This window comes from Electrona antarctica (assembly GCF_951216825.1).
Source record: "Electrona antarctica genome assembly, contig: scaffold_682, whole genome shotgun sequence".
Taxonomy (NCBI): Eukaryota; Metazoa; Chordata; class Actinopteri; order Myctophiformes; family Myctophidae; genus Electrona; species Electrona antarctica.
In genome coordinates, this window is record NW_027638704.1 from 16,651 (window position 1) to 30,841 (window position 14,191).

General features: G+C 45.5%; 1 protein-coding gene across 4 annotated transcripts in view; it reads left to right on the forward strand.

The window, feature by feature from the left end:
* The window catches only part of LOC306917812 (uncharacterized protein), a 33,779-nt gene that overhangs the window by 259 nt on the left and 19,329 nt on the right, over positions 1 to 14,191 (forward strand). For 2 of the 4 annotated variants that reach the window (XM_079530714.1, XM_079530717.1), the window contains exons 2-6: positions 7,952 to 8,084; positions 11,011 to 11,212; positions 11,645 to 11,870; positions 12,509 to 12,550; positions 13,385 to 13,494. In XM_079530714.1, coding sequence (XP_079386840.1) covers positions 7,990 to 8,084; positions 11,011 to 11,212; positions 11,645 to 11,870; positions 12,509 to 12,550; positions 13,385 to 13,494 — 675 coding nt within the window. In that variant the 5' untranslated portion in view covers positions 7,952 to 7,989. Of the gene's footprint in view, positions 1 to 1,583; positions 1,745 to 7,951; positions 8,085 to 11,010; positions 11,213 to 11,644; positions 11,871 to 12,508; positions 12,551 to 13,384; positions 13,495 to 14,191 lie in introns of all 4 variants that reach the window. The other 2 variants (XM_079530715.1, XM_079530716.1) reach the window with 2 other exon arrangements.

Below are 14,191 nucleotides of genomic sequence, written 5' to 3' on the forward strand. Positions count from 1 at the left end.
TGACACTGACGATGCCCCTCTAGGGGGTCTGTTTCCATGTGCAGATTGTACAGCTATCGAGGGACAGACAGGCAGCACGGAGCCCTCCTGTAATCCCTTCAACGCTCAGGGAACATAAGCTTGTTTTGAACACACTAGCTAGGCTGACCGACATGGCTGCTGTGCTGAGGGATGTTCACCTGTTGACACACTAGTGCTGTGGAAGACTTTTGATTTGATTTGATTTGTTTGATGTATTCATGATACAATTCATAAAAGAGCAGTACAGAATTATCAGGATTATTGCACAAAAAGTCAGAGTGACTTCATTCCATTGTGATCCAAATAAATAGTTACAGCATAATTATGGTAAGGAGAACATGTGTGTGTATAGAAATCACAATGATAACGTCATCATAGATCAGTAAACGAAAGACAATAAATAGATAAATACAACACTATACTAACTTGCCCATCAGCCACTTTTTCAACATGTTTTTCATTCATAAACTGTGTATTTAAATGAGCTTCTACCTACCTTATGATTTAGGTTTGGTTTAAGATCAGCTACATTAGCTCTTGTTGTGTTCAAACTATGGTTAACATACGGGAAGTAACCTTTACAATATTTTGGGCATTGTTCTTTTAAAAATGTATAGACCATATAGTGCTTCCAAACTGCAACACTTAGAAAAAGAATCACCTGCAGAGGATGTCTTGACAGAAAGTAGCTCAAAACATCTCTACAGTGGATTTTTATGAAAAACAAGCTCGGCAGATTGAAAGAGGATTCAAGCTTGGAGTACAGCTGCAATGTTGGTGAGTTTAACGTCGTTTAAGACAAGCAGATCACAAAGCAAATTGGATGAGTGGGGAGTCAATGGAGGGTATTGCAACTCTAGATCCATCCCATTATTGAAAAAATCTAGCGTTGCAAATTGCGGCTACTTTTGAGTATGTTTTACTTCTACTTCTACGTACAACTCCACTACGTTTATTTGACGGCTTTAGTTACTATAGTTACTTTGTCGATTTTTAATTATTATTATTACCAAACATGTATTATGTAAGGTAGTGGCCTTTTGGCCAGCAGGTGCAACTTCAACCCTATATGCATTTGGGCCATTTTGTAAATAGCCGATCTGTGCAGATTGTGAGCTTGTAGATCTGTTATTTAAAAAAATAAAACAAATACTTGAAATGAGACATTCTGCATAATGAGTAGTTTTACTTTTGATACTTTGAGTACATTTTTATAGCAATTTTTTTGTACTTGTAACAGAGAATATATATATATATATATATATAGCAGCATTGAATTAATTAATATAATATAGATAAAGAAAGTGAAGTGGTCAAACCGTGTGTGTGTGTGTGTGTGTGTGTGTGTGTGTGTGTGTGTGTGTGTGTGTGTGTGTGTGTGTGTGTGTGTGTGTGTGTGTGTGTGTGTGTGTGTGTGTGTGTGTGTGTGTGTGTGTGTGTGTGTGTGTGTGTGTGTGTGTGTGTGTGTGTGTGTGTGTGTGTGTGTGTGTGTGTGTGTGTGTGTGTGTGTGCGCGCGCGCGCGCGTACGCGCGAGCGCGCCGCGCCGCGCTTTGTTGAGCAGAACGCACAGACTAGAGCACACGCCGGTAGCCGTGCATGCAGCAGTGCGCGCGTGTCGTGCACACGCAGAAGGCGTACACACACGCACACACACGTGGTTTACTGGGTGTGTGTGTGTGGAGGAGGAGGAGGAGGAGACGTTAATGAACTGCTGAGACGGACGTGAGTTGGACATACAAATATATAATAATATACTCACAGCTGTATTTATAACATGTTGATTGGTTTAAATCAAAACGACTCCATACATACCGACTGGCTGCATGCTGAGGACAGCAGGGTGGTCGCGTGTTAAATCTACACGACTTCACCACGTTGTGTTCATTTTAATGTCCCATTAAATTAAAAACAACTAGCATGAGATCTAGACTCTCTCTCTGTCAGAATCGATTAAATAGGCCTATACATCTACGAGAGTGTAGATCTTAATATAGGCTAAAGTGAGTGACAAACATATCATGGTCACGTGTAGCTCTGGTCCATAGCTCTAATGCAATGCATTAGAGCTATGGACCAGAGCTCCATAGCTCTGGTCTCTATTATCCTATAATTTAGCCTAATAATAAATACGGGTTTGTTTGTCAGAGAGAGAGAGAGAGAGAGAGAGAGAGAGAGAGAAATAACAACTATAGTGCACGGCAATGTTAGAAACATAACACTGATCATTCTCATTTCATTTAATTAGCTGAAATGTGAAAATAAACGATATGACAGGCTAGTCAGCTAATAGGACAGTGGTTCCCAAACCTTTTCATGTCAAGGACCCCCAAATTGACACTATAATCAGCCCGTGGACCCCCCATTAGAAAATATATGCCAGGGACCCCCCCCCCCATGAGAGAAGATCTTTACGGCTCTAGCAGTGATTCTCAACCCGTTTAATTGGGACCCCCCAGTTTGACATGCATTAGTCTACATACGGACCCCCATTTAATGGCATTTCTATCTCTGGGACCCCCCGATTTATTTTGTAAAATCTATGTTTTAACTCTTGAGAGTGTACAAATGGACCCGTTAGGGTCCATTTGGTTCCATTTGTACACTCTCAAGAGTTACAGACCCATAAGGGTCCATTTGGTTCCATTTGTACACTCTCAGAGTTACAGACCCATACGGGTCCATTTGGTTCCATTTGTACACTCAGAGTTACAGACCCATAAGGGTCCATTTGGTTCCATTTGTACACTCAGAGATACAGACCCATAAGGGTCCATTTGGTTCCATTTGTACACTCAGAGTTACAGACCCATAAGGGTCCATTTGGTTCCATTTGTACACTCTCAGAGTTACAGACCCATAAGGGTCCATTGGGTTCCATTTGTACACTCTCAGAGTTACAGACCCATAAGGGTCCATTTGGTTCCAAACTAGCATCTAGCTGGGGACCCCCTGGAACTCCTCAGGGGTCCCGGACCCCACTTTGGGAACCATTGACCTATGGCTTGATCAGAGGACTGTCCCACTACTGTCCCCCTAAGTTCAGTGGGGTCCGGGGACCCCCAGGGGTCCTTGTGGGAGATCCAGGGGGTGGTCTCCAGCTAAATGATGGTTAGGAACCAAATGGACCCTTATGGGTTTTAACTCGGAGTGTACAAATGGAATGGAACCAAATGGACCCTTATGGGTTTTAACTCAGAGTGTACAAATGGAATGGAACGAAATGGACCCTTATGGGTTTTAACTCAGAGTGTACAAATGGAATGGAACCAAATGGACCCTTATGGGTTTTAACTCAGAGAGTGTACAAATGCAATGGAACCAAATGGACCCTTATGGGTTTTAACTCAGAGTGTACAAATGGAATGGAACCAAATGGACCCTTATGGGTTTTAACTCGGAGAGTGTACAAATGGAATGGACCCTTATGGGTTTTAACTCAGAGAGTACAAATGGAATGGAACCAAATGGACCCTTATGGGTTTTAACTCAGAGAGTGTACAAATGCAATGGAACCAAATGGACCCTTATGGGTTTTAACTCAGAGAGTATACAAATGGAATGGAACCAAATGGACCCTTATGGGTTTTAACTCAGAGAGTGTACAAATGCAATGGAACCAAATGGACCCTTATGGGTTTTAACTCAGAGTGTACAAATGGAATGGAACCAAATGGACCCTTATGGGTTTTAACTCAGAGTGTACAAATGCAATGGAACCAAATGGACCCTTATGGGTTTTAACTCAGAGTGTACAAATGGAATGGAACCAAATGGACCCTTATGGGTTTTAACTCGGAGAGTGTACAAATGGAATGGACCCTTATGGGTTTTAACTCAGAGAGTACAAATGGAATGGAACCAAATGGACCCTTATGGGTTTTAACTCAGAGAGTGTACAAATGCAATGGAACCAAATGGACCCTTATGGGTTTTAACTCAGAGAGTATACAAATGGAATGGAACCAAATGGACCCTTATGGGTTTTAACTCAGAGAGTGTACAAATGCAATGGAACCAAATGGACCCTTATGGGTTTTAACTCAGAGTGTACAAATGGAATGGAACCAAATGGACCCTTATGGGTTTTAACTCAGAGTGTACAAATGGAATGGAACTAAATGGACCATTATGCGCGCCTTATGCGCGCATAATGGACCCTTATGCGTGCCACCGAGTGGCGCGCTACGAGCTTGTAGGTCTGCTATTTTTGAAAAATCGTGAATGTGGCGCAAATCTTTGAATATATATATTCTTTCACAGCGAACATTTTAACTCAAACCTTTGCTTCTGCTGGTCCCTGGAAAAACATATTTTCAGATGGGGGTCGGTGGCCAATTACAGATAATTTTTGGGGTCCTTGACATGAAATATTGAGCACCACTGATACAGAAACATGAGGTATTTCAGAAAACTGTCAGGATTTAGAAGACATTTTTTTTTAAATTTCGACGTCGGGCCTAAATGGGTTAGGCTTGATTACCTTTAGACTCCTCTGTGTACTGTAGTTATCAATCTCGTTTTTGTGATTCATTTAACTTTATACTTTTTTTAGAAAGGAATTCTGCTAACATTGTTGAATGACATTATAATCTCAGACTGTTTAACTTTGTGACCCTTCTTCTGAATTATTGTTAATGTTTTGCTGACGGTGATGGTTGGAAAGATACAAGAGGATATCTATTACGCGTAGCTTTGACACCAGTGTTTTTGGCAGCAAATTTAGATTTCAGTTTTAGCCATAGTCTCTTGAATAGTTTGCATTTAGTTTAAGTCACATTTTAGTCACCTGGAATGTCTTAGTGTTAATCTAGTTTTAGTCGACTAAATATCATAAGATTTTAGTCGACTAAATCTACAGTTGATTTAGTTGACTAAAATGTATTTTGGCGGGCCTTGATGCCGTCATATTGAGCTTGTAGATCGGCTATTTTCAGCATGCAACCAAGTGTAAAATGACTTATAGTGGATCTCTTGTCCACTAGTCCCTTCCTAACATTTTAGTCTAGTTTTTATTTGTTGACGAAATTGTCAGTATATTTAGTCTTAGTTTTAGTCATCATAGCTGAGTTTTCATTTAGTTTCCATTTAGTTTTCATCAGTGGAAAAAGGTAGTCGGCGAACATTCTTCGTCATAGTTTTAGTCGACGAAAACAGCACTGTTGGACAACATAAAGAAAGTCAGAGAAATAGGAATGACAACACAAGGAAGTGAGTCTCACAAACAATCAGGGGATTCTTGGACAGCCTGCGTCTCATTCTCCACATGCTTTAGAGCGTCTTATTGAATGTTGAGCTGCAGCTCTACTTTTCACACTGTCAAACAAGAGGCTTCTCTAAGGCCCGCACGATGTCGGCTCTAAGGCCTGCACGATGTCGGCACTGACACTTGGAGATTCATACTCCTATTCTACCGCTGTTTCGGCGCCGAAATGATTTCGGCTCGTCAGAAATATTCAGTAGCACCGAAGAGCCGACCGACTTTAGGACGGTACCTGCCTCCCCCCCCGAACCTCAAATGACTTCACTTTGTAGGCTCTACAGAGCCGAACCCACTTTTATTCGGCTCTAAAATAGGAGTATGAATCGGACCTAAGGCCCGCACGATGTCGGCACTGACACTTGGAGAAGCGGCTTTTCGACTGAAAAACTAAGTGGACCGGGACATGTTTGTACATTTGTGACAAGATTTGACTGAGAGCCGGTCTGCCATCGCGCAAACTCCAGCTTTTCACCAGAGGAGAGAAACTTTTCTTTGAGTGGTGCAAACCACTCCAACAACTGGCTTTGTTAGTACCCGTGTGTGTTTGTGCCTGTACGGGTGAGCATGGTTGCTATGGTTAGTATGTGACGTCACTGACATCACCGACATCACGTCAGTAACTATATGTACAGTAACTATAACAATAAATGTGTAGTTGCACCACTCAGTTCACACGGGTGTGATTCTTTAATGAGTTAATAGCACAGGCAGACTCTTCACATACTAGAGCATGTCTGAAATAAGTGTCAGAGCTGAAATCGACAGCAAATGCTTAAACATGTAGCTAGGTGTAATGTTAGAGACCACAGAAGACAAACCCCACATGGTTTTGGAGGGGTCCCCAAGATGATTTTTTAATACCTCAGAAAGCAAGAAAAGAAAAAAAAGACAATTTACTGCATCAAAAACAATCAACAAAACAATACCATTAAAAACTGGTCAAACACCAAACAGTCAAATAATATATAAGAAAAGGGGGAAAACAATTTGAAAATATCCGATCTACAAGCGTCACGTAGTTCTTCCCACATCTGTGCCCAGGTTCTCCTGACCCAGTTCTTCCCACCTCTGTGCCCAGGTTCTCCTGACCCAGTTCTTCCCACCTCTGTGCCCAGGTTCTCCTGACCCAGTTCTTCCCACCTCTGTGCCCAGGTTCTCCTGACCCAGTTCTTCCCACCTCTGTGCCCAGGTTCTCCTGACCCGGTTCTTCCCACCTCTGTGCCCAGGTTCTCCTGACCCGGTTCTTCCCACCTCTGTGCCCAGGTTCTCCTGACCCAGTTCTCCCCACCTCTGTGCCCAGGTCCTCCTGACCCAGTTCTTCCCACCTCTGTGCCCAGGTTCTCCTGACCCAGTTCTTCCCACCACTGTGCCCAGGTTCTCCTGACCCAGTTCTTCCCACCTCTGTGCCCAGGTTCTCCTGACCCAGTTCTTCCCACCTCTGTGCCCAGGTTCTCCTGACCCGGTTCTTCCCACCTCTGTGCCCAGGTTCTCCTGACCCGGTTCTTCCCACCTCTGTGCCCAGGTTCTCCTGACCCAGTTCTCCCCACCTCTGTGCCCAGGTCCTCCTGACCCAGTTCTTCCCACCTCTGTGCCCAGGTTCTCCTGACCCAGTTCTTCCCACCACTGTGCCCAGGTTCTCCTGACCCAGTTCTTCCCACCTCTGTGCCCAGGTTCTCCTGACCCAGTTCTTCCCACCTCTGTGCCCAGGTTCTCCTGACCCAGTTCTTCCCACCTCTGTGCCCAGGTTCTCCTGACCCAGTTCTTCCCACCTCTGTGCCCAGGTTCTCCTGACCCGGTTCTTCCCACCTCTGTGCCCAGGTCCTCCTGACCCAGTTCTTCCCACCTCTGTGCCCAGGTTCTCCTGACCCAGTTCTTCCCACCACTGTGCCCAGGTTCTCCTGACCCAGTTCTTCCCACCTCTGTGCCCAGGTTCTCCTGACCCAGTTCTTCCCACCTCTGTGCCCAGGTTCTCCTGACCCAGTTCTTCCCACCTCTGGGCCCAGGTTCTCCTGACCCAGTTCTTCCCACCTCTGTGCCCAGGTTCTCCTGACCCAGTTCTTCCCACCTCTGTGCCCAGGTTCTCCTGACCCAGTTCTTCCCACCTCTGTGCCCAGGTTCTCCTGACCCAGTTCTTCCCACCTCTGTGCCCAGGTTCTCCTGACCCAGTTCTTCCCACCTCTGTGCCCAGGTTCTCCTGACCCAGTTCTTCCCACCTCTGTGCCCAGGTTCTCCTGACCCAGTTCTTCCCACCTCTGTGCCCACGTTCTCCTGACCCAGTTCTTCCCACCTCTGTGCCCAGGTTCTCCTGACCCAGTTCTTCCCACCTCTGTGCCCAGGTTCTCCTGACCCAGTTCTTCTCACCACTGTGCCCAGGTTCTCCTGACCCAGTTCTTCCCACCTCTGTGCCCAGGGTCTCCTGACCCAGTTCTTCCCACCTCTGTGCCCAGGTTCTCCTGACCCAGTTCTTCCCACCTCGTTGCCCAGGTTCTCCTGACCCAGTTCTTCCCACCTCTGTGCCCAGGTTCTCCTGACCCGGTTCTTCCCACCTCTGTGCCCAGGTTCTCCTGACCCGGTTCTTCCCACCTCTGTGCCCAGGTTCTCCTGACCCAGTTCTTCCCACCTCTGTGCCCAGGTTCTCCTGACCCAGTTCTTCCCACCTCTGTGCCCAGGTTCTCCTGACCCAGGGCGCCGCTGTAGATCGGGTGTGATGGAGGACAACGGCGTGAGCCCGCTGGAGAGGGACCACTGTCTGTCCGTGGTACTGCCGGGAGGCACGGAGAAGAGCGCTACAGCGCACGGGAGGTATGGTTGATTGAAATATGTATTAACAGTTTGCAGAATTACATAGGGTGACCAGATCCAAACTGTTCATTTGAGGGACAGAAGTATGGCTTGTGTGGGACAAGTGGGATGGGGGACCCCGTCCCCCCATCCCACTTGCCCCCATCCCACTTGTCCCACACAAGCGATACTGGAGTACCGGGTTAGCAACTTACTACTTTGATGTCATATTCGATTTGATTGATTGATTGAACTATGTATTAACAGTTTGCAGAATTACAGTACATTTCAAGCACTCAGAACTCAATACAAAGACTGTTAACTGTGAGTGGACGACACCATAAAGCATTACACTTGTTTACAAGAGGGTCCACCTTGTTCAATTCATCAAAACATTTAGAGACGTACAAATAGACACTTCTATATAGTCAAAGAACAGAAACAGGAATTCATCATAAAGGTCGTAAAAAGGGAAAATAAACATATACAGTGAGGGGGAAAAGGGGGGGGGGGGGGATTCAGATTTTACGGGGGCCAGTTTCGAATTGCGGCCGTCCGTAGGTGACCTTGAGAGCGGTTTTGAAGGAGTCAAGGGATTTGCATGTCTTAATGACTGTTGGTAGGGCGTTCCACATTTTGGTGGCATAGGAGCGAAAATAATTGAGTCCTTTGTTTGTGCCGAATCTGGGTTGCACATGGTTAGTTGCGCTCGGTGCAGTGGCTCCCAAAGCGGGGTCTGGGGTCCCCAGGGGGTCCCCGGCTAAATGATAGTGTGGAAGTATGCTTATTGTGCATACTCAGACACGGACAGACATGCATGTTCACTTAGGCACACTCAGGTTTGCATGTGCGTGCAAGCGCACACGTGTACACACACACACACACACACACACACACACACACACACACACACACACACACACACACACACACACAACTTCACAAGTGTAAAAAATGTATTTTGTTGCTGTATTTTGTTTTTGTTGTTTTTCATACCTATGTTTGATTCCTTTGTCTATTTACTATTTGTATACTATCTTTGGTGAGAACGACATAAAGCCCTCCATGGGTTTCTTTTCTCACCTGCACATATTTCTCTTTTATTGACGTTACCCTTTTTTGTACTGTTTTTATCGTGCGAATGAACTAAAACAAAAACTAAGAACCAAATGGACCCTTATGGGTCCATTTGGTTCCATTTTGTACTCTCAGAGTTAAATTAACATTGATTTTACAATATAAAGTGGGGGTCCCAGAGATAGAAATGCCATTAAATGAAATGGGGGTCTGTGTAGACTAATGCATGTCAAACTGGGGGTCCTTGAAATTAAACGGGTTGAGAATCACTGCTAGAGCCGTAGAAATCTTATGGGGGTCTTATGGGGGTCCCTGGCATATATTTTCAAATGGGGGTCCGCGGGCTAATTAGTGTCAATTTGGGGGTCCTTGATATGAAAAAGTTTGGGAACCGCTGGTATAGTGCAGGGGGCAACACTGATATTTACATCAATTGGTACCACCTAAGGTGATCGTAAAAAAAAATATATATATATATATTTTTGTATTCCTACATGTCTCTAGTTTATATTTTGGTGTGATTACACTTCCAATTCAGTAGCTTAATGCCAGGTATAGAGAGCGTCGCAGTCCCGCCCCCTACCAGGGCCCAGGAAATGATTCCCCGTTCATTTCCCTCATAGACATTTCAAAAAGTATTTATTTAAACTTTAAATAAATACTTTATTTCTCAGGACCCCCGCCCCGCCCCCTCCCGACCCCCAATATAAATTGACTGCTACAATAACCTTAACCCATTTTGGGTGGGAACCCCTTTTGGTGTTTTAACCATTATGTTATCATTTAGCTATTGAAAAATAGCAGATCTACAAGCTCATAGCGCGCCACCGAGTGGCGCGCTACGAGCTTGTAGGTCTTGTAGAGCTTGTAGGTCTGCTATTTTCTTTTTTTTTTTAAAATAATTTGGGGACCCCCTAAAATAATTTGGCGACCCCCCCCGAGGGGTCGCGACCCACGGGTTGAGAACCCCTGATTTAAAGACCTTTTAAGCCTCGTACAAAGGTACAAAGCCAACTCCAGTTGTGAGAAATCATGACAACAAACACAATTTTTGGGGCTGAACAAAGAATTATAAGAAAGAAACGGCAGGTTACAACACTTTTTTTGTTTTGTTTTTACTTTGTAATTATTTGTTTGGTCCAAAATATTGTGTTTTGTTGTCATGATTTGTCATGACTCGAGTTGGCTTTGTCCGCGGCGTAACCGTCTTTAAATAAATACTTTGTGATATCTATGAGGAAAAATGCATTGATTTCCTGGGCCTGGCGTCGTCATGAAAGGGGGCGGGGCCTGGCGTCGTCATGAAAGGGGGTGTGGCCTGGCGTCGCCATGAAAGGGGGCGGGGCATTGCGTCGTCATGAAAGGGGGCGGGGCATTGCGTCGTCATGAAAGGGGGCGGGACTGCGACGTTCTATCTATAGTGACCACACCATAGACAACCCATATAAGGCAAAATTATCCAAATGTCATCATGCTTGGCAGCCGCCTGTAAGTGCTCTAAAGTGGAGAGTTGCTTTGAAGGAGTCTAGGGATTCACATTTCTGAAACGGCTGTTGGTATATAGAGCGTCTTTTCTTTGTAATTATTTGTTTGGTCCAAAATATTGTGTTTATTGTCATGATTTGTCACGACTCCAGTTGGCTTTGTCCGCGGCGTAACCGTCTTTAAATAAATACTTTGTGATATCTATGAGGAAAAATGCATTGGGAATCATTTCCTGGGCCATGGTAGGGGGCGGGACTGCGACGCTCTATAGGGCGTTGTACATTTTAGTGGCACAGCAGCGAAATTAATTTGTTGGCATCGTGTTGCCTATTTTCAAATGTATTCTTCTCTTATTTGTTTGTTTGTTTGTGTTTGTTTTTCCTAGTAAGCCAGTGATGGACGTGTTGGTGACGCTCTGTGCCAGTTACCACCTGAACCCCTCCGACTACACCGTCGAGATCCTCTCGGCCAATAGGAACAGCGTAGGCTTCAAGCCCAACTCTCTCATTGGCTCCCTGGAAGCCGAGAAGATCGTCCTGAAGCCCAAAGCGACCGAGGACAAGACCCGGAGGCCTTACATGCCCGAGGTGACAAAATAACATCTACTTACAGTATGCGTTATGAGACATTCTGGGCGGGAACCCCTTTTGGTGTTTTAAGCATTATGTTATACTTTAGCTGTTGAAAAATAGCAGATCTACAAGCTCATAGCGCGGCACAGAGTGCTACAAGCTACGAGCTTGTAGATCTGCTACTTTTGAAAAATCGCGAATAATGTGGCTTTGAATATATATTCTTTCAGAGCGAACGTTTTTAACTGAAATATTTGCTTCTGGGGAGGATCCCTCATGGAACAACATATTTTCAGATGGGGGTCGGCGGCAACAAAATACAGATAATTCTGGGGGTCCTTGACATGAAAATGTTTGAGCGCCACTGACATAGAAACATAGGTTTTTCAGAAAACAGACAAAAAAGACATAAATAGAAAAGTAAACGTCAGACTTTTCCATGTGCAGGCGTCGGTCCGTCTGCTGATAAACTACAAACGGAGCCACAAGACGGTGGTCAGAGTGAACCCCAGAGTCCCTCTGGAGCTGCTGCTGCCCGCCATCTCCGACAAGTGTGAGTTAAACATGCCGACGACCGTCCTGATGAGAGACTCGCAGTCCAGCGAGTCGTTGGACCTGACCAAGACCCTGAACGACCACGGACTGAGGGAAATCTATGCCAAAGACACAGCTGGTAAGTGGAGATGTCCCGATACTGCATTGGCATCGCTATCGGCCCTTATTTGTCATTTCGGTATTGGCGAATATGCCAGTCTAACCACCGATCCGACACTATGGCAGGTAAATAAAATGTTGGGGCATGTGGAGTTTTCTGTCTGTCTGTCTGTCTGTCTGTCTGTCTGTCTGTCTGTCTGTCTGTCTGTCTGTCTGTCTGTCTTGTCTGTCTGTTGGCACAATCCTGTGTAAAAAGGCCTTCCTGATCCGTGTTGAGAATTATAAATCTCTGAGTGCTTCAGCCAGGAAAATGAATCCTCCAGAAACCGCATGTTAATTCAATTGTCGCTTCCATTTGCTGGGTTGCTGTGGTTTGAGAGGCTGTTGACCGTGTGTGTGTGTGTGTGTGTGTGTGTGTGTGTGTGTGTGTGTGCGTGTGCGTGTGCGTGTGCGTGTGCGTGTGCGTGTGCGTGTGCGTGCGTGCGTGCGTGCGTGCGTGCGCGCGCGCGCGGCGTACTTTCCATTGTCCTTGGGGAGAGACGCTTCTGTGCTGACACACGCACACCTGTTCCTGCAATCTCGCACCTGCACCACCTGTGTGTGTGTGTTGCGCGTGTAATGTTGAATACCAATGGCATTGTTCCCTCTCTGAAACAGCTGTCACTCCGATGGAGATCATTGCACCGTCTCTACCACAAGGTAGCACACACGCACACACACACACACACACACGCACGCACGCACAAACTGAATTGATAATACTGTGTGTACTCGACAGACCTGGTAATCTAGTAATTGATCCATTGTTTGTAAGTGATAGTCAGTATTATAGGGCGATACAATTAATGCCAAATAGACAATGACAGGATGGTATATGGATAAAACACTTTAAATTAATACCAACATATGAAACAATTCATCCAATATTTTTTTAACCCAAAGCAGTGTAGAAGAAGAACTGACTGGTTTAAACTGAAAGTTAAAGGCCAACGTGTTATTTTTTCTTCATTTACTGCTTTCTTTTGTTTTAAAGATTTTAGCTATTGTTGACAGGGGGGGTGTGGAGCCATTCGAAATGTGTTTTTTATTTTAAAAGAAATTGTAAAAGTTTTACTGCAATTTATTTATTGTTATTTATTATAGTCCTACTAGACCCCAGGAAATTACATCTGGCCACAACATATCTAGTGAATGTGAAGGGGCATACTAGGGGGGGGGGGGGGGGGGGGGGTGCCATACTGTGTGTCGTAGAAAACAAAGTTATCCTTTAATTTATATTCCAAACATGGAGGCTTTCTAGTTCATCTAGAGACCATGGATGGCTGCTAAAGCACCAATCAGATGGATGGCTGCTAAAGCACCAATCAGATGGATGGCTGCTAAAGCACCAATCAGATGGATGGCTGCTAAAGCACCAATCAGATGGATGGCTGCTAAAGCACCAATCAGATGGATGGCTGCTAAAGCACCAATCGGATGGATGGCTGCTAAAGCACCAATCAGTGATGTGGGATTACTTTTATTTTTTTGCAGGTCTGGTTGAAGTTACAAACCAACCGAAGAAGGAGAGGAAAGAAAAGGAGAAAGACGACAAAGGGTTTCTCAGCCTGTTCAGAAGAAAAAAGAAAAAGCCTGACAGTAAGGTACGGTACGGTGTCTTACTGCAGGGGTTCTCAACGTTTTTGGCCGGGGACCCCCGGAAATGCTTTGGCAATGTCTCGGGACCCCTGCCCCGCCCCCTCCCGACCCCCAATATAAATTGACTGCTACAATAACCTTAAACCATTTTGGGCGGGAACCCCTTTTGGTGTTTTAAGCATTGTTATAATTTAGCTATTGAAAAATAGCAGATCTACAAGCTCGTAGCGCGCCACCGAGTGGCGCGCTACGAGCTTGTAGGTCTGCTATTTTTGAAAAAAAGTGAAAATAAAATTTAAAAATCTTTTTTTTTTGTTTTTGAAAATAATTTGGGGACCCCCTAAAATAATTTGGCAACCCCCCGAGGGGTCGCGACCCACGGGTTGAGAACCCCCGTCTTACTGTACAGTAAGGTACGGTACGGTACGGTGTCAGGCCACATATCTACTTCTGCAACCGCTTAAGGCTCATTCATAGTCTGGATTTTCGGTGGTGAGGTGACCACCGCTCCGGTGGCGAGGTGACCACCGCTCCGGTGGCGAGGTGACCACCGCTCCGGTGGCGAGGTGACCACCGCTCCGGTGGCGAGGTGACCACCGCTCCGGTGGCGAGGTGACCACCGCTCCGGTGGCGAGGTGACCACCGCTCCGGTGGCGAGTAAAAACAGAGAGAAGGGCTGGGGCGGTAGCGGTGGTTTGCTCT